General features: G+C 38.7%; 1 protein-coding gene across 1 annotated transcript; it reads right to left on the bottom strand.

Moving 5' to 3' along the window:
• Positions 1-289: 289 nt before the first annotated feature.
• On the bottom strand, positions 290-17736 carry LRRC58 (leucine rich repeat containing 58). Its single transcript, XM_069475103.1, has 4 exons — positions 17140-17736; positions 6135-6263; positions 5106-5383; positions 290-1692 (listed from the first exon to the last, which is right to left on the bottom strand). The coding sequence occupies exons 1-4, from the start codon at positions 17637-17639 to the stop codon at positions 1484-1486; spliced, it is 1116 nt and encodes a 371-aa protein (XP_069331204.1). The 5' UTR covers positions 17640-17736; the 3' UTR covers positions 290-1483.
• Positions 17737-22721: the final 4985 nt, after the last annotated feature.

Here is a 22721-nt window from a genome sequence, read left to right on the forward strand (position 1 = left end):
AAAAAAAGATTTGCCCAGTCATGAATGCTAGAAGTCAAAAAAGAGATCATCTGATGTTCTAACACTTGTCTCATCTGTATATTATTGTATATTTAGCAGTTACCAACAAAACATCATGTTATTATAGGTTGGTTATCTAATGATTACTAGTAAATAAATGTTGTGTACTTTATAATATCAACTTATAGTTGTGCTATATTATACAATATTTATTACATATTAAACTAGTTAATAAAAATTTGGTAATTTCTAATGGGAATTAGTGAAACAGTTTTTCTACTACACTTTAAGGATACAATATAGTTAATACTTTTTTTCCTACTTTATCAATACTTTATTTTTAAAAAGTATTCCATGGCTAAAGTAGTTTTGGAAACTATTCTATTGTGTATAAACACAATGACTCCTTCCTCCAATTTTATTTAGCTTCTTGTCATGTTTTTCCAGTTGTACCATCAATAGTTTCTCTTTTAAATGTAAAGAAAGTTACAGTTCAGCAGATTACATAGGCAAAGGAGTCACTTTTTTTTCCCCACTCATTTAATGCAAGATATAAAGCAGCTTTCCTAGCTTACATTTCTTTCAGAATTTTCTGTCAAAAACTATTATTCTGTCTTATGATGAGAAGATTAAGATTGTGGCCTCCCATTAAGTGTAAAAGTGATGTGCTTAGAAGGGATTACTATACATTCGAACGAAAAAATGAAGGTCAAATGGCCATGAGATCAGATATTGGATATACAGTTGTTGACCTAGTTCTCTTAAAGCACATTTTAAAGTGTTCTGTATAGTATGGCATGTTTTAGGTTGCTCTGGAATTATTTCTTGAATAAATTTCTATATCCTTGCTAGGATTAAAGCACTGTAACAGTCATTGTTGGATTACATGTTAATAATCATATAGAACAAAGGAGAAGAACTGAAGAGTTTTAATATCCCACTTAAAAGTTATATCCCTTACTTTACCAGTTAGTTGGTCAGAAAAGTTTAGGTCCTATGTAACCATGTGTGAGCTTATCTTAATAGCTGTGTAATCTAAACATACGGGCAATATAAGAAGGGAGGGCTACTCCTGATAATGGTTCAACCTAAACCCCAGGACAACTCTGGTAATAACTACAGCTTTGATAACTTCCTGCATTCTTCATTTCAACTGCTACAAGTTACACTACTCATACTCATGGCTTTTCATAGCACTGCTCTTTAGAATGTACCATTCTACTGGATGATTCATGCAAAACTAGAGTGAAAATTGCAAACAATCAGCCCAATTTGGAACTGCCATTCAGAGTAAATTATATTGAAAGAATCCAAACACGGAACTAGACTCATTCCTGCTGAATGGGTTGATAAAATCTTTTACATCATCCTCCACTCTTTCACAGACACTCAGAATGAAGATAAGGTTTCTAGTAAACTCCAAGCTCTATTTTCTTTTTTAACCACCTTTGCTCAGTTTTTTAGTATTTCGCACCACCCTTGTTCAACCAAGAAGAACTTTCTGCATTCTGTGTGCGGCAACACTAGCCTCGTCTTCTGAGTCAGATTCGCTCTGGGATGTGGAGCTGTGAGAGACAGAACTGCAAGGGGAAGAGCATTCTGGAGAACACAAGTAGTGCATCAGTGGAAGGCGATACTTCCCACAGAAGTCCACAAATTTAATTTGTCTGACACAGCAGTCAAAGTAGACTCCTAGAGAGAAGGAATACAAAGTAATCATTACAAAGCAAGGAACCACAGTTTCTTTTTCAACCCTTCTCCAGCATTCTGGAGAAATGTGTCACAAAAGTCTTCTCTTTTGTGAATGTTAAGCAGAAATAGTACTTGCATCTATAGGTGTGTATGGACCTACTGGAAGATCTTAGGGCAATTTGGCTGCAACGAGAAGGCAAGGAGAGTTATCTTAAAGGGAGCAGGCACACTAAGGATACTGTGTACTTAGATTCTTTTCTCTGGGTGACCTGGGGGACACTGGCTAAGGGAGATTTATAAGATACCTAAAGTGCCCTTCTTCTAATTCCCCAACCCACTCCACCCCCTATGGTACTACCCTTACAGTCAGGAGACTAAAACAAAACAAAAACTTCTTTAATAATGATCTTAAAGAATTAGTTATTACACACAAAATTTGCACAAAGGAGATAGCTTCTGGTACCCCTGTTCTTACAAAAAAAGGCAAAATTAAAAGAAACAAAGTGCCATCTTATATTTCCAACAAGCTCTAAATCTACAGGCCTCAAAGCTACTGCTATTTCTCTGATGATCTCACTCTTGATTCTCACACTATTATATATTGTCAGGTAGACTGAAAGTAGCAGTCAACTCTTGATTGCTGAGTTAGTGCTCCTAAACTATGGCCCATCAGCTAAGTAAAAACAGAGCTAGAGCTGAGAGGAAAGCAGAGGTTGCCATGCCTCTGGTTTCTAGCTGATCCTTAAAAAGATACTATACTTCTCTAACACAGAAAGACTGCTATAATGATTGCAGTATAACCAGAACACTTAGAACTCTGGGTCTCATTGCCTCTCTGGAGGGGAATCTCAACCTTTATACTCTACTAAGTTTCCTCTGGCACCAACTACTGCATATTTATCATGTAAAGGGCCAAAATAAAAAGATGTAGTCCAGCAAAGGAGAAAAAATGATTTGTTTTTTTTCCTGATACTGCCCCACTTTGTAGTTTTCTAATCTTGTAGTAAGTATGTAACTTATAATTAATAGTTTAAAGGGGGAAATTTTTGGTACATTACATTCAACAATTTAGGAAAGTAGATACATTCAATAAATTGGTTAATCAATAGATTGATAGTAAATCTCCCCAAAATGTGTTAGCTTCCTGGAAATAGATGGAAGCAATAAAATAAAGCATCATGGAGTTACTATGAGCTAAAATTGTACAATACTATCTTATCATTTGTAAGACCTCAGACTATAAAAAGAAAACACCTCACAAAATATAAAAATATTTCTGTTTAACTTACAGATCAATAATGAATCTGAAGAGAAAAATGTCTAATGATTCATCTTATATATTATCTCAAATTTTAAACTGATAATTTTAAATCATTTTTGTTCCTGAGATAAACAGCACACCACTATACTAAAGAAGTCATTAAGAAACCATTTCAGAGAGAAAACAGAATTCTTGCAGAGGTTCATTTCTAGAAAAGGATGAATTCAAAGAAGAGACTAGATTTAGATTATTAGGCCTAAGGGCCTGGTATGAATGCCTGTCCTGTGTGTTTTCCTCTGTCACAGTGGTAGCCAATTCAGCAAAGGAGAACCACAGAGAAAAGCTTAAGCACTTCTAACTTAGCACAGCACTGTAACCTCTACCTTCTGAGTGACTAGAAATGGCCCAGAGTATTTTCTTTTTAAGCCCAAAGTGTCCTTTTTTTTTTTGAGACAGAGTCTCGCTCTGTTCCCCGGGCTAGAGTGCCGTGGCGTCAGCCTAGCTCACAGCAACCTCAAACTCCTGGGCTTAAGCATTCCTTCTGCCTCAGCCTCTCGAGTAGCTGGGACTACAGGCATGAGACACCATGCCTGGCTAACTTTTTTTTCTATATATATTTTTAGCTGTACAAATCATTTCTTTCTACTTTTAGTAGAGATGGGGTCTCGCTCTTGCTCAGGTTGGCCAAAGTGTCGTCTTTATCTTTTAACATTCTTTGAGGAATTTAATCATTTTCTCCCTTTTAACTTTATAACAGTTTCAAGACAAGATGGGACTTCCAGGGAAAATCTCACCTGGTTTTGGTCTTCTTTATGCAGCATTTCCTCTGTACCTATTGGATTTTTTTTTAAGTAGTCTTTTATGAGGGAGTCCAAACAAAATGACCTGCTATCAGTCCCCAATTCCCACCCACACACCCCGGCACTTCAGGCCCTTCACAACCTGGCCCCAATGCATCTTGTCACTCTTCTCTCTCATTGCTCCCCTCACTGTACATCTGAGCCAAATTATTACTTATCCAACATTCCGTCCCACACTGCTCTGTCTCCACTTTGTACTCTCTGTCTGAAAAGTTTCCTATTCTCAATCTTACCCTATCAAAATCTAATTCATGCCTCAAGAATCATTTCATCTTTTCTAGATTTAACTCAATGTACTCTTTCCCTCCTTTGATTTCCAATAGCATTTTGAATTCCTTGGGATACTTACCTTACTTTGCCTTGTGTCATTTGCTTAATTCTCTCTAAATACCAAACTTAAGAAATTTTGAACCACGGATTTAAAAGAATTTAAAGTTCTAGGGTACATCCTGAAATCAGCATGCATTTAGCCCATTCTCATTCATCATGAATCATATCCCATAAAGGAATATCATAGGCCGGGCGCGGTGGCTCACACCTGTAATCCTAGCACTCTGGGAGGCCGAGGCGGGTGGATCGCTCAAGGTCAGGAGTTCGAGACCAGCCTGAGCAAGAGCGAGACCCCGTCTCTACTAAAAATAGAAAGAAATTATATGGACAACTAAAATATATATATAGAAAAAATTAGCCGGGCATGGTGGCGCGTGTCTGTAGTCCCAGCTATTTGGGAGGCTGAGGCAGTAGGATCGCTTGAGCCCAGGAGTTTGAGGTTGCTGTGAGCTAGGCTGACGCCATGGCACTCACTCTAGCCCGGGCAACAAAGTGAGACTCTGTCTCAAAAAAAAAAAAAAAGAAAAAAAAGGAATATCATAGACAGAATGGTGAGTCTAAGAAAATGCCCTTCAAATAAATATAAAAGGTGTCTTAATAGTTTAGAAACTCTTTTTAAACAATTAGAACTGTTCATGCTCCCTTTTGTGTTTTCTCTCATTTTACCATCTTGATTTATTATCTTATAACATATCTAAGATAGGATGAGACTTCCTGGGTATTTTCCTTGTGTATGAATCCTAAAATGTTATGGTAAGAATTTAAGAAAGAAAAAAACAGAAAGAAATCTAGAGGGTAAAATATCTTACTTTCTGGTAAAAGGGTGAAAGGATGAGGGGAACATAAATAGAAACTATCTGTAGAAAGTAGACTTAGCTAATTATGAATAAAACAATACTTAGATCTTCAAATTTAAAAACACAGCAAAATGAGTAGAAAACATGAACAATGAATTAACTTACCTCCACATTTTGGGTTTGGGCAATTGCTGGCTAAACCCAAGTATCTAAGAAGATTCCCAGGAAGATCATAGGGGGTGTAGGAGATATTTCGTATCTTAATGGTCCGTGCAGCTAATTCCAAGAGAGTTGGAGGGTCATAGGTTAAATCTCTAACAAAACGAACAACCAATGGATTTCCTCGTAAACTCAATTCTTCCAGATGAATAAGGTTGAGGATCTCTCGAGGAAGATATGTCAGCAAGTTATTGTGAAGACTGAGGGAACGAAGTGAATGCAACCTAGAATAAATGCAGTATAAAAAATCAATGGCACTAAGCAACTACCAAGAAAACTAAGTTTGTGGTTGTGGTTATGGTTGTGTGTGTGTGTGTGTACTGTATAGCGCTTCATTTCCCCTTAAGAATGAGCAATTAAGATTAAGGTCAACTGAAGTAAAATAAAAAGGTGCTGAAACTGGATCACAGTGCAGATTTGTAAATGTCATAAAGGACTTTTGCCCCTGAAACCTCAGCAAGCTTAGAATAGTCAGAGAGTATTCTGATGTGCTAGCTGATATAAAATACTAGAGTTAAAGATATTTGAGGAGGAGGGCAAGGGGGAATGCTCTATCATTCAGATACCTAAAAAAGGAAAGATTTCAGATGCAACAGGAATGAAGATCCTTCACATTATAAAGCCTCATTAAGATAGGAATGCTTCATATCAAATATAAAATCACTAAAAATCCCATAAAACCGAGGGAAATCTATGCTAAATTAATATTTATATATATATAAAATTATTATATATATATAAAATTATATTATAGAAAATAGGCTGAACAAATATTTTGAGGAATAAACCAGAGCATTTAAAAGTAAAATTAAAGATAAACTCAGAACTATACTTATCATTTACTGTAAATGATACTGTATCATTTATTTTGAGAATACCTAATTCTTTTCTACACATAAAACATGTGAATGAATGCAAAACAATAATTACTAGGCATGGATATCTGTGTATATATAAATGTCTGAAACTACTTACTGTGAAAGCTGAGGAGGCACACTTTGGATTTTGTTGTCACATAATACCAAGTAAGTCAGAGAAGGCAGATTTGCTAATTCTGGTGGGATTTCTTTGATGAAGTTTCCCCCAAGATATAAACATTCTAAACTGCAAAAATAAATGAACAAAAACAAAAAAGTAAATAAATACAATTTGGACAAGATACTCCATTGTTTCTGCTACAATGAACACATTTCACCTATTCATTTGGCAAATGTTTCACTTAGGATTTGTTATGTGCCATCCAATCTCTAGAGAACTAGTGCAACCTTCAGGGGGCTTTTACTATACCTAAGCAGACAAGACATACCAACGTTAGACATTATTATAATTAAACACAAGCAAGTCCCAAAATAAGCATTACGCATGATTAAAATACCAAAATAAGAAGGACAATTCATAAATGGTATAGGAGTTGAATGAAAAGGAAGAGAAATAAAAAAAGCCACAGGAGTTCTAACTGGAAAAGCCTTCCCAAAAGTATTATGAATTCAGCTGGACTATGAACTTAGCCCATTTAGATATGAAGAAAGAGGACATCAGGTTGGAGGAGAGGTCTTTTTAGACACAATGAGTATGTCTTTTTAATAACAGAAGAAGACAAAATATCTTGAGGAATCCAGAGATAAGGCTGAAGAGAGGCCAGACTATAGCAACTCTGATTTCCACACTGTTATGCTTGCATTTGATGCATTAACCGGCAATTGAAAAACCACTGGCCTTTTTGTGAAAAGAGTAGAAAACCATAAGTCTCTACATTTCTCCTTTACTCTTATTTTAGCAAATACATTCTTTAGAGGTGTCTAAATTGACCACTATCATGAAATTAAAGTTACAGTTAACTATCTTGTTTTCCAACAAGGTAACATTTTATTAAATGTTTTAAATAAAAACAGCTTTAATTTTTTAACTATTAATATTTGATGGTGTAAAAAAGTGCCATTCTGGGTTTTTTTAAATCTGCAGATCCCTAATTATTAGTGAAGTTTAGCATCTTTTCGTATGTTTGTAGTCATTTGTATATCTTTAGAGAATCACCTGTTCATATCATTTACCCATTTTTCTCATGGGTTATATGGCTTTCTCTCATTAATTTGTTGGGAGCTTTGTTGTTGTTAAATATATGTTCTGCATAACTTTGTTCCTTTGTGGCCTAGAGGATGGTATATTTTTATTCATGTATTACATATGTATAAAAAGAATTTGCCAGCTATTAGGATTAAGCTTCTTAACTGAACACATGTTTTATAGTTTCTCTTATTATTTCACCTTCTTGGTTTGGTGGTTAGACTCCTACCATAACCATGAGTTTCCTTCTTCCCTGCAGAGTTCTGTCAGTTTTTGCTCTCTTTCTCCTAAGTGTACAGAAGCTATGTAGCAATACCTTCAAGTTCATGACTGCTAAAACTTCTCAATTATATGAAGCATTTCTCTTTGTTTCTTTAAATACATTTTGTCTTGAAATCTATTTCCTCTGATTACCAATACTACTTACCAGTTTTATTTTTGTTAGTACTAATATTTATTTCATTCAATCCCAGTTCTACCACGTACCAATATAAAACCTTGGACCAGTTACTTAATCTTGCTGTGCCCCAGTTTCCTCTTCTTTAAAATGGAATAATATCATATATCATAAAAAATATCTAGTTAACAAATATTCCCATTCTAAGGAAACAGTGTAAATAAATAAGTTCAAGTTCTTGACCTGAAGAAGCTTACATTCTAGTAAGAGAAACAGACAATAAATGGAAAAGAGCATGTCTATTATGCCAGATAGTTTAAGTGCCATAAAGAAAAAGGGAGGCAATCAGATAGTGATAGAGGTGATACTCTAGATAGAGTGGTCAGGAAAGGTTTCTCTTAGGAGATGACATTTGAATAGAGATCTAAATGAGATGACTGAGTGTGTACAAACCCCTGCACTGGAAAAGTGACTGGTGTGTTGTGAAACAGCAGCACAGCCAGCGTGGGTGGATCAGAGTGATTGGGGGACCACTGTGATCAAAGAGGTCTAAGAAGTAGCCTGGGAAGCCAGATCACAGAAGGCCCTTCCGGCCTTTGTAAGGAGGGTTTTGAACAAAGGCTAGTCATTTACTTTGACTTGCTCTTTAGAAGGATCACTCTGGCTACTCTGTGGCAAATAACTGGAGAAATGGTGGGGGAGTACCATGGGCAGGAGTGGAAGCAGGAAGAGCAGACTGCAGTCTAATGCAGTAGCTTAGATGAGAAATGATAATTTGCCTGGTAAATTTTTTTCTATCCCTTTACTTTTAACTTATTGGTATATCTTTATTTTAAGTGTAACTCATAAACAGCACACTTTGATAGTTATATGTCTGGACTTGTGTCTTCTATTACCATGGTATATCTCAGTATCTTTTTCCTTCAGTTCTGCTTATCAAGTTTCCTTTTGTTCCATTCCCCCTCTACTGTTTTGAACTGTATATGCTGTTTCTATTTTGCTAGTAGGTACCCCCTTCAATTTCCTTTGTGCACGTTCTCTCTCAAAACACACACCCATGCTCCCTTCTCTGTCCTCTTCATATCATCTTCTAGAATTAGTTCTACCTTGATTTTCTAAATAAATTTATTTTATTTCCAATCAATAATTATTCAGATTTATCAAGACGTTTTACCAATTTTCTTTGTTCACCATTGTTTTTGAAGGCTTGTTATTTCTTGTAAGGGTCATTTTTCTTGGAGTCCTTTGTCTCTGATGTTTTTATTTTTTTCCCTCCCTCTTGAGTAACAGTTTAGCTGAGCATAAAATTCTATGTTGGCAGTTACTTTTCATTAGCACTAGGAAGATGCTGCTCCATTATCTTATTACAACCAATATTACTATTATTCCTTTGCAGGTAATCTATTTTTTTTTTTCTCGTTAGGCTCTTTAAACATTTTTTTCTCTATTCATCTTTATTATTCTGAAGTTTTACTATGACATTTCATGGTATCAGTCTAGAGAGCTCTTTTTTTAAGTGTGGGAAATTTCATCCACTAATACTTCCTATGTTGTCTTTCTTTCATTCTCTCTATTCTTTTTTTTTCCCCTAGGGTCTTGCTCTGTAGCCTGGGCTAGAGTACAATGGCATCAACATAGCTTACTGTAAACTCAAACTCCTGGGCTCAAGCAATTCTCCTGTCTCACCCTCCCAGGTAGCTGTACTACAGGCGCAAGCCACCACACCAGGCTAATTTTTCTATTTGTTTTGCAGAGATGAGGTCTCGCTCTGGCTCCCGTTCAGGCTGGTCTCAAACTCCTGGCCTCAAGCAATCTTCCCACACTGGCCTCCCAAAATGCTAGGATTACAGGTGTGAGCCATTGGGCCTGGCCTCTATTCTCTTTCTACAATTGCTCTCAGCAGTTTGAACTGCAGGATCCATACTCCCTGTCTTAACATTTCTTTCCTACTTTTCATTTCTTTTTCTCTTGTGCTGCATTCCAAAATGCCTCAGTAAGATCTTTCAGCTTATGGATTCACTCTTCAGCTGACTTCTGTCTACCATTTAGCCCATTTAATGAGTTCATAATTATATTTTTTCATTTCTAGGGATTCTAATTGGGGTTTTCATAATTGTCAGTTTTAAAACTCCCTATTCTTGTTTTATTGATGAAGTTCCTTTCTTTATCTCTCTGAAGTTAGGAAATATACTTAAAGTCCTTTACAGATTGCCTTATTATAGATATTTTCACAGGTATAATTCCATTTGTTGAATTTCTTCTCTGTCTTTCATAATCTCAGCCTTCCTTAATGTGTGGTGATTCAAAAAGTCAACTTGAATCGAAGTTTTGTCTTTTTTTAAAAAAAAATAGATTAAGGATTTTTTTTTTCTATTTCTGATTCTATAAAGCTTTTCAAGGTTGCATTTCTCTCTTTATACTTATAATGCTTAGAAAAAGAATGCAGACAATTTTAATTTTATGTTATCTTTTTTTCTCTCGAAGATTACCTTGTAGCAAAAATCAACTGTCTGGTTATAAGATTGAATTCTTCCACACATAAGTGCTTAAGCACTGGTGAGAAAAGGTTCCTAGTCAGGGTTTTTTTCATCCCACATAGCATGCATAAGTCAATCCTCACTTACTCAGAAATGATGAGAACTACTTGAATAGAATAAAATATTGAGTCCAAATAACAGAAACTACCCAGGGAAAAGGAACTACTTTAATGAGAAGACTATAAGGGAAAAGTTGAACAAACTTGGAAGTCTTTTTAATAAACAATTTAATAGTTAAATAACAATTTGCAATATAGTCTACTGAGAGAAAAAAGAAAATAAAGTGAAGAAAGGGAAGAGTAACTCTGAGGGCAAGTATAAATACTGCCCTTTCTACCTGCTTAGGTCAGTGTAACAGACCCAATGCTTGTGTCCTCCTCAAAATTCATGCTGAAACTCTATTCCAAGTGTTACAGTATTAGAAGGTGGGGGTCTCTGAGTGGTAATTAGGATTAGATAAGGTCAGGAGAGTAGAGCCCTCATGAATGGGATTAGTGTCCTCAAAACACTCCTAGGAGGCCAGGCGTGGTGGCTCACGCCTGTAATCCTAGCACTCTGGGAGGCCGAGGCTGGAGGATTGCTTGAGGTCAAGAGTTCGAGACCAGCCTGAGCAAAATTGAGACCCCCGTCTCTACTAAAAATTAGAAAGAAATTAACCAGACAACTAAAAATATATAGAAAAAATTAGCCGGGCATGGTGGCGCATGCCTGTAGTACCAGCTACTCAAGAGGCTGAGGCAGGAAGATCACTTGAGCCCAAGAGTTTGAGGTTGCTGTGAGCTACACGGCATTCTAGCCCTGGGCAAGAGTGAGACTCTGTCTCAAAAAAAACAAAACACAAAAAACAATCCTAGGAGAGCTTGCTTCATATATCTACCATGTGAGGACACAGCGAGAAAACGGCAGTCTATTAACCAGGAAGCAAGTCCTCACCAGACATCGAATCTGCTGGTCAATCCTGGAATTCCCAAACTTCAGAACTGTGAGAAATAAATTTCTGTTGTTTATAAGTCACTTAGTTTATGGTATTTTTTTATAGTTGCCTGAATTTACTAGATAGTCAGGAACCAAGAGAAACTAGTCTCTGGTTCTCAGTTACTACTCAATATCTTCTCTCAATGATTTGGAAGGGGAGGCACACAGAAAGAATGTCAAACATTTGTAGTTACTGTGACTTTGGCAGAAAAGGATTTGGTAAAGTTCTAAAATATAACTAAGGCCAAGATTTTGTAATTATGTAAATTCTCTTCTGCAACTGATGATCATCACTAATCAGATTACATAATCATCATATTAAATTTATACTTTCAGGAGTATTTCTTACTTTCAAACTCATAATTTCCAAAGTCCTAGGGACTTGACACCTTTCGGTGATTTATGGGACTTAAATGTCTAAAACACACAGTTTCTAAAGATGCTTTTCTGTAAGGAGAATGGAAACTTGTTGAATTTGAAGCAAAACTGTAGAGTTTAAGTGCTTGTATTTGTCAGCATTGCACTGTTAGTCAGTTGTAACAATTCTATTATTTCAGTGCTTGATAAATACAAAAAACAGTAAAACATCAATAAATTTATGAAACAAATTCTTCCTTTCCTTTCTGTTTAGCATCAACAGACCAGCCTTAAGTTTGTTTCTTGAAAAGTGTATCACCTTTCCAATCCTTACGGATAATGAAGTGGGTGCTTTTTCTCTATCAATGGACAATGACCTACAGAAAAAATATGCTAGGCTCCCTTAGTGCCAATCAACTTTAACCCTGGTATAAGTAGAAAATGCGTTTTGCTTCTCCACCCAAGTAAAAAGACATTAAATATAATAAAAATATACATTAGTCCTATCTTATATGGTTGATTAAAGGGAGGTGAAATTAACACATTAACTACCACATGAGTTGTATTTAACTCATGCTAGTTTTGAGTCTGGGGTCTTGTGAAGCACAACCTTCCACTTTGTTCATGAAAATCTTACTTGTTGATGTTCTTATTGTTACAATTAATACTGACAATTTAATTCTAAAACCGTGGATTGCGTTGCATATAACTCACAGATAGAAAACAATAAACAAATTAAACAGGATCATTTTGTTCTAATAAAACACTGGCCCCAGGGGGAAAAATTTTTTTTCTAGTGTGGCAGTCAACGTGTTAAAGTGAGAGGGATATACAAAGAGGGAGAAAACAGAAAGGAAGAGAAACACAGAAAAAATGAACATTTGTGGATAAAGAAAGTAGTTTTCTGGCTGGGCGTGGTGGCTCACACCTCTAATCCCAGCACTCCGGGAGGCTGAGGCGGGAGGATCGCTTGAGCTCAGGAGTTTGAAGTTGCTGTGAGCTAGCTGATGCCATGGCACTCTAGCCCAGGGAACAGAGCAAGACTCTGTCTCAAAAAAAAAAAAAAAAAAAGAAAGAAAGAAAGAGAGAGAGAGAGAGAGGGAGGGAGGGAGGGAGGGAGGGAGGAAGTAGTTTTCTATCTTTCTTTTTTTTTTTTTGAGACAGAGTCTTATTCTGTTGCCTGGGCTAGAGTGCCATGGCATCAGCCTAGCTCACAGCAACCTCAAACTCCTGGGCTCAAGTGATCCTTTTGCCTCAGTCTTCCAAGTAGCTGGGACTACAGGCATGCACCACCATGCCTGGCTAATTTTTTCTATATATTTTTAGTTGTCCAGCTAATTGCTTTCTATTTTTTTAGTAGAGACAGGGTCTCGCTCTTGCTCAGGCTGGTCTCAAACTCCTGAGCTCAGACAATCTGCCCGCCTCGGCCTCCCAGAGTGCTAGGATTACAGGCGTGAGCCACCGTGCCCAGCCTGAAAGTGGTTTTCTTGAAGTAGCATCCTCCTTAAATCATTTTCAAATGCTATCACCCACTGTAGGATTTTAAACTACATGCATGTTCAAAAGTAGACACATGAATAGAGGCACCTTCTCTTGATACTTGCCCCAAACTTAGGGAATAAAAGAAAGAAGTCAGAGGAAAGAAGTTGAGAGCCAGAGACAAACTCAGTATGTGAGTCTAAATATGGAAAAGTCTAAATGGGGGTTTTGTTTAAACTTTACCACATTCTATTTACCATCTGATCATATCACCTCTTTCTTAAGATATCAACCTATTCTACACTAGCCTCAAAACATTCCAGGGCATTAATTTTTACCTTTTGTCACAATTTTCGTATTTTAATCTTCTAAAACCACATCAAACAGAGAGGGCTGATGAACAGAAAAATAAAGGCATTACTTAAGAAGAAAAGATTGTAGGAAAGAGTACCAATGAAATTCACTTGTGCCAAACCTCTCCAAATATCTAACATCCTGGACACCAAACAACCCTGAAGCTTTTGTTTACTTAAAGTCTATTACCCACTGGGTGATAAATTATTAAGCTCTTCCTCAATTAATGTCTAAGCTAACTGAGAGAAATAGAGTAAGATTCAGAAGAAGACATAGGTCAAAACATGAATCATAACTACTTTTTCAGCATTATGAAACAAAAACAAGTTTGCTCATATAGTATAGCCAAACAGTTATATTTATTTATGGAAAAATAACTTCACATTTTGATGGAAAGAATCTACATCCCCAACCTTATGGCTCACACTCATAGTTTAATTTACTCCAGGGGAATGAAGTTAATCGTAAGAATAAGTGAGATTTTCAGTACCTACTTATTTGTTATACTTTGAAAGTAATCTGTCAGAAATCCTTTAAAAAAAAAAAAAAAAAAAAAGATCTTACCACTCGGGGACAGCATCAATAGAGTACAGAAAACATACCTGAAGACATCCTACTAAATCTGGAGATGTCAATGACACCAATTAAGCCAAGAATATTTACTTATTATTCCTTACTGGAATAATGAAGGGTGGAGGAAAGGGGAAGTTTTAATTGATTATATTCTGAATTTTTAAAAAATTGCTCTTAAAGAGATCAGGTATCTTTTTAATGTGCCAATATGCTAGACCTGGTTTAAAAAGCAACATGGCATAGTATACATTAGGGTTACCAATGAGGCCTACAGAATCCATGTATATTCTAAGAGAAGACTGTGTTCGTGGACAGGTACCTTCAGATTTAAATGACTGAACCTCTACCTCTATATTCTTGAAGCTTCAATGTATTATTATATTAGTAGTGAATAGTTAGCAGTTTTTGAGGTTTAAATCACATAATTCTCATTGTCCCTATTTGTCCTCAAGCAAGTCACTGATAATAAATTTCAGTTTCCTCATCTGCAAAAAAGATGGTGAATCAGGTCATTGCCAAGGATGTTTCTTCCTCTAAGAGTGTATTTCTATATAATCCTTTTAGCCTACACTCAATCAGAGTTTATATTTGGAGCATGGCCTAAACCTTTACTAATTCTTATCAGTAAATAGTGAATATAACTGAAAAATGAAAACACTGACATTGAAGATATTACTGGAGTCAAAGACACAATGACCAATAAACACATATGGCACAGTTGTTAGTCCAGAAAATCAGGTCAACCAGGAGAATGACTTTGACAAATCCTCCTGATCACATATACAACAGAACAAAAGTCCAAAGATTCATGTTCTAGCTCTACTCAGCCACTATGGAAAACTCATGGGTTTGGGGTCAAAGACTGTAAAAGTCAAATCCAGTTCCACCACTTACTGGCTCTATGATCTTATGACTTAATTTCTCTGAGCCTCATTTTCCTCTGGGGAAAAAAAAAAGAGTACATCACCTCATAGAATCACTGTGAGAATTAAAAAGCATATTTAGAGTACCTATGACAGGACCTACCACATTGTAAGTATTCAGTAAATGGGATTTCTGCCTATCTTTTTCCTCATGTGTTGGAAATACTTTCCCCGGGTTCCTCTTAGTACACTAAGAAAAGTCCAAGGTTGTAATTATATAACATTAAAATTAGAAGGAACCAAGGCCTGTTGATTTTACCTCTAAATCTCTCTCCAACTCTTCTATTTTTTTTATCATCCTCCTAGTATCACCCTGGCATAAACTACTATCATCTCTCATCCTAATACAATGCCCTCCTTCTAACCAGCCCTCAAATTTCCTCTCATCTCTCTACCCTCTTCCCACTCCATTCTCTCAAAGCAGCAGCAAGACACGTGCTTAAAACTTTCCCATGCGCACTTAGCCTTCAAGACCTGACATGGCCTGATTGGCTTAAATTTGCATTTGCCACTTTCCCGCTTGCTCAATTCATAGTACAGTGTCCTTCTTTCAGAATTTAAGTACTTTCCTTCTTATGTCTGGGCTTTCACAAGCACTGTTCCCTGTACCTGGACTGATCCCACTGCCTCTACGGCTTAGTTAATTCTACTCTTCCTCCAAAAGCTCAATTCAAATGTTACTTGCTCAAGGACCAAAATAAGTTAGGTCACCGTTATTTTGTCTCAAAGCACTCTACACATCTTCATAGAACTTATAACCATTGTAATTAAATAATGAGGTTTACAGTTAGTTTGTTTAACGTCTGTCTCCTACTATGTCAGCTCCATGAGGGCAGGATCATGTTCACCATTGTATCCCCAGCACCTAGGACAGTGCCTGACACATGGCAGGTACTCAGTATCTATTGAGGACGTCTTGCTTCATTTTGCAGATTAGGAAGCTATGGTTAGGATATGTTAAGTGACTTGCCTAAGGATGGGACACCAGGAGTTCTTATTCCCAGGCCAATGTCACTTTCACTTCACTTAATTCTGAGGTCCTTCCACCTCTAACATTCTGCTATCTCTGAAAATGCAATTTTGGACAATACACTTGCTCTTGCTCTATTTCCCACTCTCCTGCAGGGCACCTATAGGGGAATTTTATTATCCTGCTTTCTCTGCTTCTTCCTAACATTAAATTTAACATCCATTTACTAAATAATCTAGTAGGTGAGGCAGGTAATTCCTGTAAACAAGGAATTACATTCAGAAAGGTAAATGCAATGGCAGGATATATGAGTTACCGACAAAGTACAGTTTAGGCAATAATTAATTCTGCAGGGAGCAGTAAGGAATCACAGAGGTGGCCCTGGAGATAGGTTTTGTTTTTCTTTTTCTTTTTGGAGACAGAGTCTCACTCTGTTGCCCAAGCTAGAGTGCCATGGCGTCAGCCTAGCTCACAGCAACCTCCAACTCCTGGGCTCAGGCGATCCTCCTGCCTCAGCCTCCCGAGTAGCCAGGACTACAGGCATGTGCTGCCATGCCCAGCTAATTTTTTGTATATATTTTTAGTTGTCCAGCTAATTTCTTCCTATTTTTAGTAGAGATGGGGTCTCACTCTTGCTCAGGCTGGTCTTGAACTCCTGAGTTGGAGCAATCCTCCAGCCTCAGCCTCCCAGAGTGCTAGGATTACATGCACGAGCCACCGCGCTCAGCCTTGAGATAGGTTTTGAAGAATGAATAGGAGTTTGCCTATTCCAGGCAAAAGAAAACATTCCAGGCAAAAGGAACAACACATGTACAGAGGCAATGCATACATTCAACACATATTTAGTGACTGCAGACCAGTACCAGCACCTATAACCTGCTTTTGCTACATGGGAAAGTGCATGGTTCACTGAATTCCATGAACGGTACTACTGGTATTGCTACAGAGAAAAGGGAGATAGGAATGTAGTGGAAAGGAAGGGTCAGATCAGAGGCCCTTGCATGCTATGCTAAAAGGCATGTAAAATACCTTGATCTGGACTTTGGGAGCAACGAAGTAAGAACCTCAGATTTACATCTGTTTGAGTACCCACTCAGTTCGAATCATGTCCCAGATCCAAGCAAGAAGAAAAACTGGCTAGAAAAATCTCCAAAACCCAAACACAACATACCAAACGATGTCACATACGCAATCTTACTAGATCTTTACTACAACTCGCTGAGGGTGACGGGCAGTACTCACTACCAAACAGTTCAACAAACAGCCTGGAAAAAAACAGGTGCGTGACAAATGCACCGTGCCCAGGCCGGGCGCCAAAGGACTTCCCACCCTATGGCAGGGACCCACTCACCTCCGCAAGTTCTCGATCTCAGCGGGGATGCTCTGCAGCTGGTTGCCGCCCATGCTCAGGGTCTGCAGGGCGCGCAGCTCCAGCAGCGAGGCGGGCATTTCCTGGAAACAGTTGCCGCTGAGGTTGAGCACCTGGAGGCTGCGGCAGAGCGGCGACTGGGCCAGGCCCTTGGGCAGCGCGCTGGGCCCGCCGAGCCGGTTGTTCTTGGCCAGCAGCGTGCGCAGGCCGTGCAGCGCGAGCAGCTCTGGCCCGAGCGTGGTCAACGCGTTGCCGCTCACGTCCAGCAGCTGGAGGTGCTGGAAGCCACTGCCTAGCGCCCGTGGCAGTGACACCAAACGGTTGTGAGGCAGCAGCAGACGCAGCAGGGCCTCCCGGGAGCCGCGCCGCTCCTCGCCTCGCGCCTCCAGCTCAGACTCCAGCGTCTCAGGGGACAAGCTGAGGCGGGACCAGTTCAGTTCGGCCTCCCCGGCCGTGGCCACCGACGCTACGGCCTCCTCCATCCTGGAGGCCGCACGGCGCCTAGCGCCGGATTGCCCAGAGGGCCGCGCGCGGTGCACGGGCCGGGAGCTCCGCGGCGCCCCGGAACCTGAACCGAGGCCTGAGTCGGAAGTGGCGCGTACGGACACTGACCCAGCGCGCCGGGGCCGAGTCACGCGACGCGCGGCCGTGGGGTGCGCGCGCCGCTGCTAGGGCAGGCTCCGCCTCACGTGGCGCTCGGCGCGGCGGGGTTGCAGTGAGCTAGGGAGAGACCTGGAGGCCTCAAAGTTGTCTTCTGAGCTGGGCGGGGTTTTGGCAGCTGGGCAGGGTTTTGGCGGCCGGGCTTTGTAGCTGCTGGAGTCTGGTGACCTGTCCCTGGGCTGCAAGACCGCCTGGGTAAACAGCCCAAGGACTGATTGGCCTTGAGGGTTAGCGCGTCACGGTGCACCACCCACTTGTTTTTCACTTTGGAAGTTGGGCCCCTAGTCAGCAGGATTGTGTGAGAACAGGAATTTAGTGGTGGTTTGGCTCCATGACAGCAAACCCCAGGAATTTAGAGTCCGGGGATTAACAAAGCCAACTTCGAAGTGTAAAGGCAGCTGGAGTAGAAATCGGAACCCCTGGATCCTTACTTGGGTTCCGGTGTTAATAGTCTTGTGTCCTTGCACAAGGGATTTGATTTCAGTTGCCGCATCCATAAAATATGTATAATACCTTCCCTACTTGTCCTACAGAATTTTTTTTTTCATTTTGTTTCTTTTCTTTTCTTTTCTTTTTTTTTTTTTTTTTTGAGACAGCTTCACTCTGTGGCCCGGGCTAGAGTGCCATGGCGTCAGCCTAGCTCACAGCAACCTCAAACTCCTGGGTTCAAGAGATCCTCCTACCTCAGCCTCCCAACTAGCTGGGACTACAGGCATGCACCACCACGCCTGGCTAGTTTTTTTTCATATATATATATATACATATATATATATTTTAGTTGCCTGGCTAATTTCTTTCTATTTTTAGTAGAGACTGGGTCTTGCTCTTGCTCAGGCAGTTCTTGAACTTCTGACCTCCAGCCATCTTCCAGCCTTGGCCTCTCAGAGTGCTAGGATTACAGGCGTGAGCCACCGTGCCCGCCGGCCCAGGATTTTTTTTTTTTTTTCCCTAATGATAAAAGAAGTATATTTCAAGTAAGGATGTTTTGCCCATTTTAATTATAGAAGCACTTCTGTGATTTTGGGTCCAAGTTGTAGTGACTAGGAATGAATCTTGGAGTCAGGAAGGAGGTTCCTTGATTTGAGTGAGATAGCTCAAGTTAATTGGTCAGTTTAAGAACTCAGAAAGCATTGAAATTTTACTCCAGGTTAAAACTACAATTAAACTGGGAAAATCCCGACTCTGGCACTAATTTAGTAATTCTGATTAACATATATTTTCATCCTTGTCCCAAACTTAGTCTTTTCTGAAGTTACTTTTTATGATTTTGAAAAGTCATGAATAGAAATGAGGAAAGTACTTGGCTTTTTTTTTTTTTTTACAATGCTTACACATAAGAAAGTTAAATAGTTGTGTATAATCAATGGCATTAAATTGCTTTCTTCCTTAAAAAAAGAGAGGAAGGTAGCTTTTTGTTTCTCAGTCATTTGTATGAAAAATTTTATGCCTCATATTCTGCATACTTTAATTTCTGAGTTGTAGTCATGGAAGGATACACTTTGTCAGTGTAGCCAAAGGATGGAATGTTTTTAAAACCCACAGGAGTCATCTGTTTTGAAAGGGTCCTTTTAAAAATAGACCTTATTTTGGATCAGGCTAACATTCTGACAGTAGCCCTAATATGTGAAAATTGCAAATATTTAAAATAATACAGGTTTATGCTTAAAAATGGGTGATTTCTTAAATCTGTGATAAGTGACAGGAATGTAATGTAAAATGTGAAAAAGAAATAGCACAAACATGATACAGAAATAGAGTTAAGATTAAAAATTGGTGAAATTAAGGAGGAAAAGATAACCTTAATAATAACGAATGAAACTACCTGGTAGAAAGCTTTGAAAAAGTACTTTTTATAATGTGGAGTTTTGAAACTTTAAAGGAAAGGAAATAGAAATTAAAAAGTAGTGTAGGTAAAGAAATGAATAAATCGGCAAATTTTGAAAGCCTACTGCTTGCAAAGCTGTACTAGGAGCTATTTTAATTTAATAAAGACTCCAAGGCCAGGCGTGGTGACTCATGCCTGTAATCCTAGCACTCTGGGAGGCTGAGGCAGGAGGATCGTTTGAGCTCAGAAGTTCGAGACCAGCCTGAGCAAGAGCGAGACCCCCGTCTCTACTAAAAATAGAAAGAAATTATATGGACAGCTAAAAAATATACATAGAAAAATTAGCTGGACATGGTGGTGCATGCCTGTAGTCCCAGCTACTCAGGAGGCTGAGGCAGGAGGATTGCTTGAGCCCAGGAGTTTGAGGTTGCTGTGAGCTAGGCTGATGCCACAGCACTCTAGCCCGGGCAACAGGGTGAGACTCGTCTCAAAAAAAAAAAAAAACCTCCAACTATCTAGTTGTTGAATTTAAGATAGAGGTAACCAGATCATTGAACAGCTAAGATATCTAAGACAGTGTCTTCTAAAAGTTGAAAATTGTGTTTCTGGCTTTTTGAAGCTACTGGCAAAGAAACTATAAATTTCACTGTAAAATACGTATCTCATGCCCAATCAGAATAGTCTCCTTTTCATATGGAATGGCTACCTTTATTCATTTTTTATCCGCCCACCCTACCTCCCTCCATTGCCTAGCATGATTTCTTGCACACAATTTGGATTGATTGGATTGGATGTATCTTAGTTAACTGTGTTGAGGATTAGGGTCAAGACATGAGAACCCCAGGAGTGGGACAGGACTTTGCCAAAGAGCAACCTGTGGACATGTCAGTTCACTGAGCAAAATTGTTAATTTTTGTCAACTGTGGAACATAAGTGCAAATATTCATAAAATCCTGCTGAGGTCTAGGGCTGCCTTATATCCAGAGTGACTCTGCAGGTGCAGCTTCATTGAGGCCAGCTTTGTTAACAGCTAGATTAATGTGAGAGTCTCTTCATTGCTTATTAGAGTAAACCCTTTCTATCTGAGCTATCTTGGATGCCTCTCTTTTCAAACCAGCTAGATGAGTCTAAATTAAGCAGCATCACTCAACCCTACAGTGGGCGTTGAAACCATCTAGTCATCCTAGAGAGTGATGGAAACTCTCTGGGAGGCGAAAGAACTGTAGTGGCTTGTGGGCCCCCACAGTGATGGGGGCTGTCTGTGGCTAGCTGAAGGAGATGCCATAGGGGGTGGTGGGGACACTATAGAGTGTGAAGGATGGAGGAGCAACATAATGCATGACCTAGGGAAAGGAACATGGGTTACAGGGAATTGGGAAAGTCCATGGCGTATTTGTCAGTTTTTCAAAACTTCACTGTTATGTTATGCTTGGTCAAACTGAATACATTTCAGTATAAGTCTCCTGACCAGAATGTTACGGGGCAAGAACTGCATCTGTTTACCATGGCATTCCCCTAAGACATAGTAGGCACTCAGTACATAGTGAATGAATGAAATAAATGCATGAATAATTTTGGGTATACCTGACTTTGATGGGCCCTATTGACCTATTGACTGCAGAAAAACTAAGAATTAGAGTGGAGAATCCTTTCATAAACCATACTAGCTGGGAGGCATTATACTGATGTGATTGAAAGAGTAGGCTTTGGCTTTCATCAGATATAGTTTTCAAAACCTATCTTTGGAAATCAGATTTCTCTTACTTAATCTTGATTTTGTTAATCTCTTTAAACCTTGATTTCATCATCTGTGTTATGAAGTATTAATATATTAACTGTTTCATAGGGTCCTTGTGAGGCATAAGACTAAAGTGCTTAACATTAGTACCTAGCACAAAGTCAATATTCCATAAGTAGTGGTAATTATTAATACTATTATGAGCTGTAATAGTAATAGTCGTTATTGTCATAACTATTATTCTCTGCTACTTGTTAGATCATGTGAGTGTAAAGAGAAAAAAAGTTGACAACAGTGTTTACTCATGATTGCACAATTTCCTACATAAACCATGGTGCTCTGCTTTGGGCCATTCATGTTTTAAGACTTAAGATTTAAGAGGCTGATCTGAACTCTCCTTGTCCAAGATTTATGCTTATTGTATTATCTTATCTGTCTCCAAGTTATATCAAGACCTCATACCTCCTAAACCTGATTCCTACCTCCATTCCAGCCACCTCTGATTCAGATGAGCCTTTCTAAAGCACTGCTTTCATTCTTTCAATCCATATTTAATTTTTCCCTCCTGCTGTGACCCAATGTCTGCTCATTGCTTATCAGATGAAGGCTTAGCCTGGCATGCAAGATTTTGATTTATTTCCACCGCTGAATCCCTCTCAGGTTGGTTTATCCATATTGGCTTAGGATGGTTTAAAGTTCTGCCATATTCCTACCAACTGTAGTCTAAATCCCAAAAAACCAATTACTCTCTGTTTAAGGCAGTATTGAAGGCAGAGGGAGCTGGAGTCTTTCAATCCACCGTGAGGAGTGAGCCTCTGTTTGCTAGGGCTGAGAGTAAACCTTCCAGTTTTGTCACTTAAGGTCTACCTCTTTGGTTTTCAGTAGTTCCTTCCTCTGCCTTAGTTTGCTGTTGCTATAGAATTGATAGATTGAGATGCCTTCCTGAATATCTTTCCTCAAATTAGCATTCTTTACTGAAGTGTTTGGGCTTTATTTCTTTATTTTGAAGATTCAAATAATGACATATTTTTGGATCTGTGAGTCTTTGGCTAAGAATTTGTTAGAGCTGTAAAAGTGTCCTTATGACTACTCCTATTGAATTTACATTTTTTTTCCCTAAGACCTGGTGAAGTGCTTTCCTTGACAATTATTTTGGGAGTTAGATGACTATGTATCTTTTTAATTTATTCACTTGCTCAGCCTATGTTTATTCCATACTGGGTTGCTTGACCTTTTCATAGATAGATAGTCATAACTACAACTATAAATAAGCTAAAATAATTTTTGTTCCTAAATTATTCATTCACAAATACTCATTGAACACCCTATTGTATGTATGAA

This window comes from Eulemur rufifrons, chromosome 7 (genome assembly GCF_041146395.1).
Source record: "Eulemur rufifrons isolate Redbay chromosome 7, OSU_ERuf_1, whole genome shotgun sequence".
Classification (NCBI taxonomy): domain Eukaryota; kingdom Metazoa; phylum Chordata; class Mammalia; order Primates; family Lemuridae; genus Eulemur; species Eulemur rufifrons.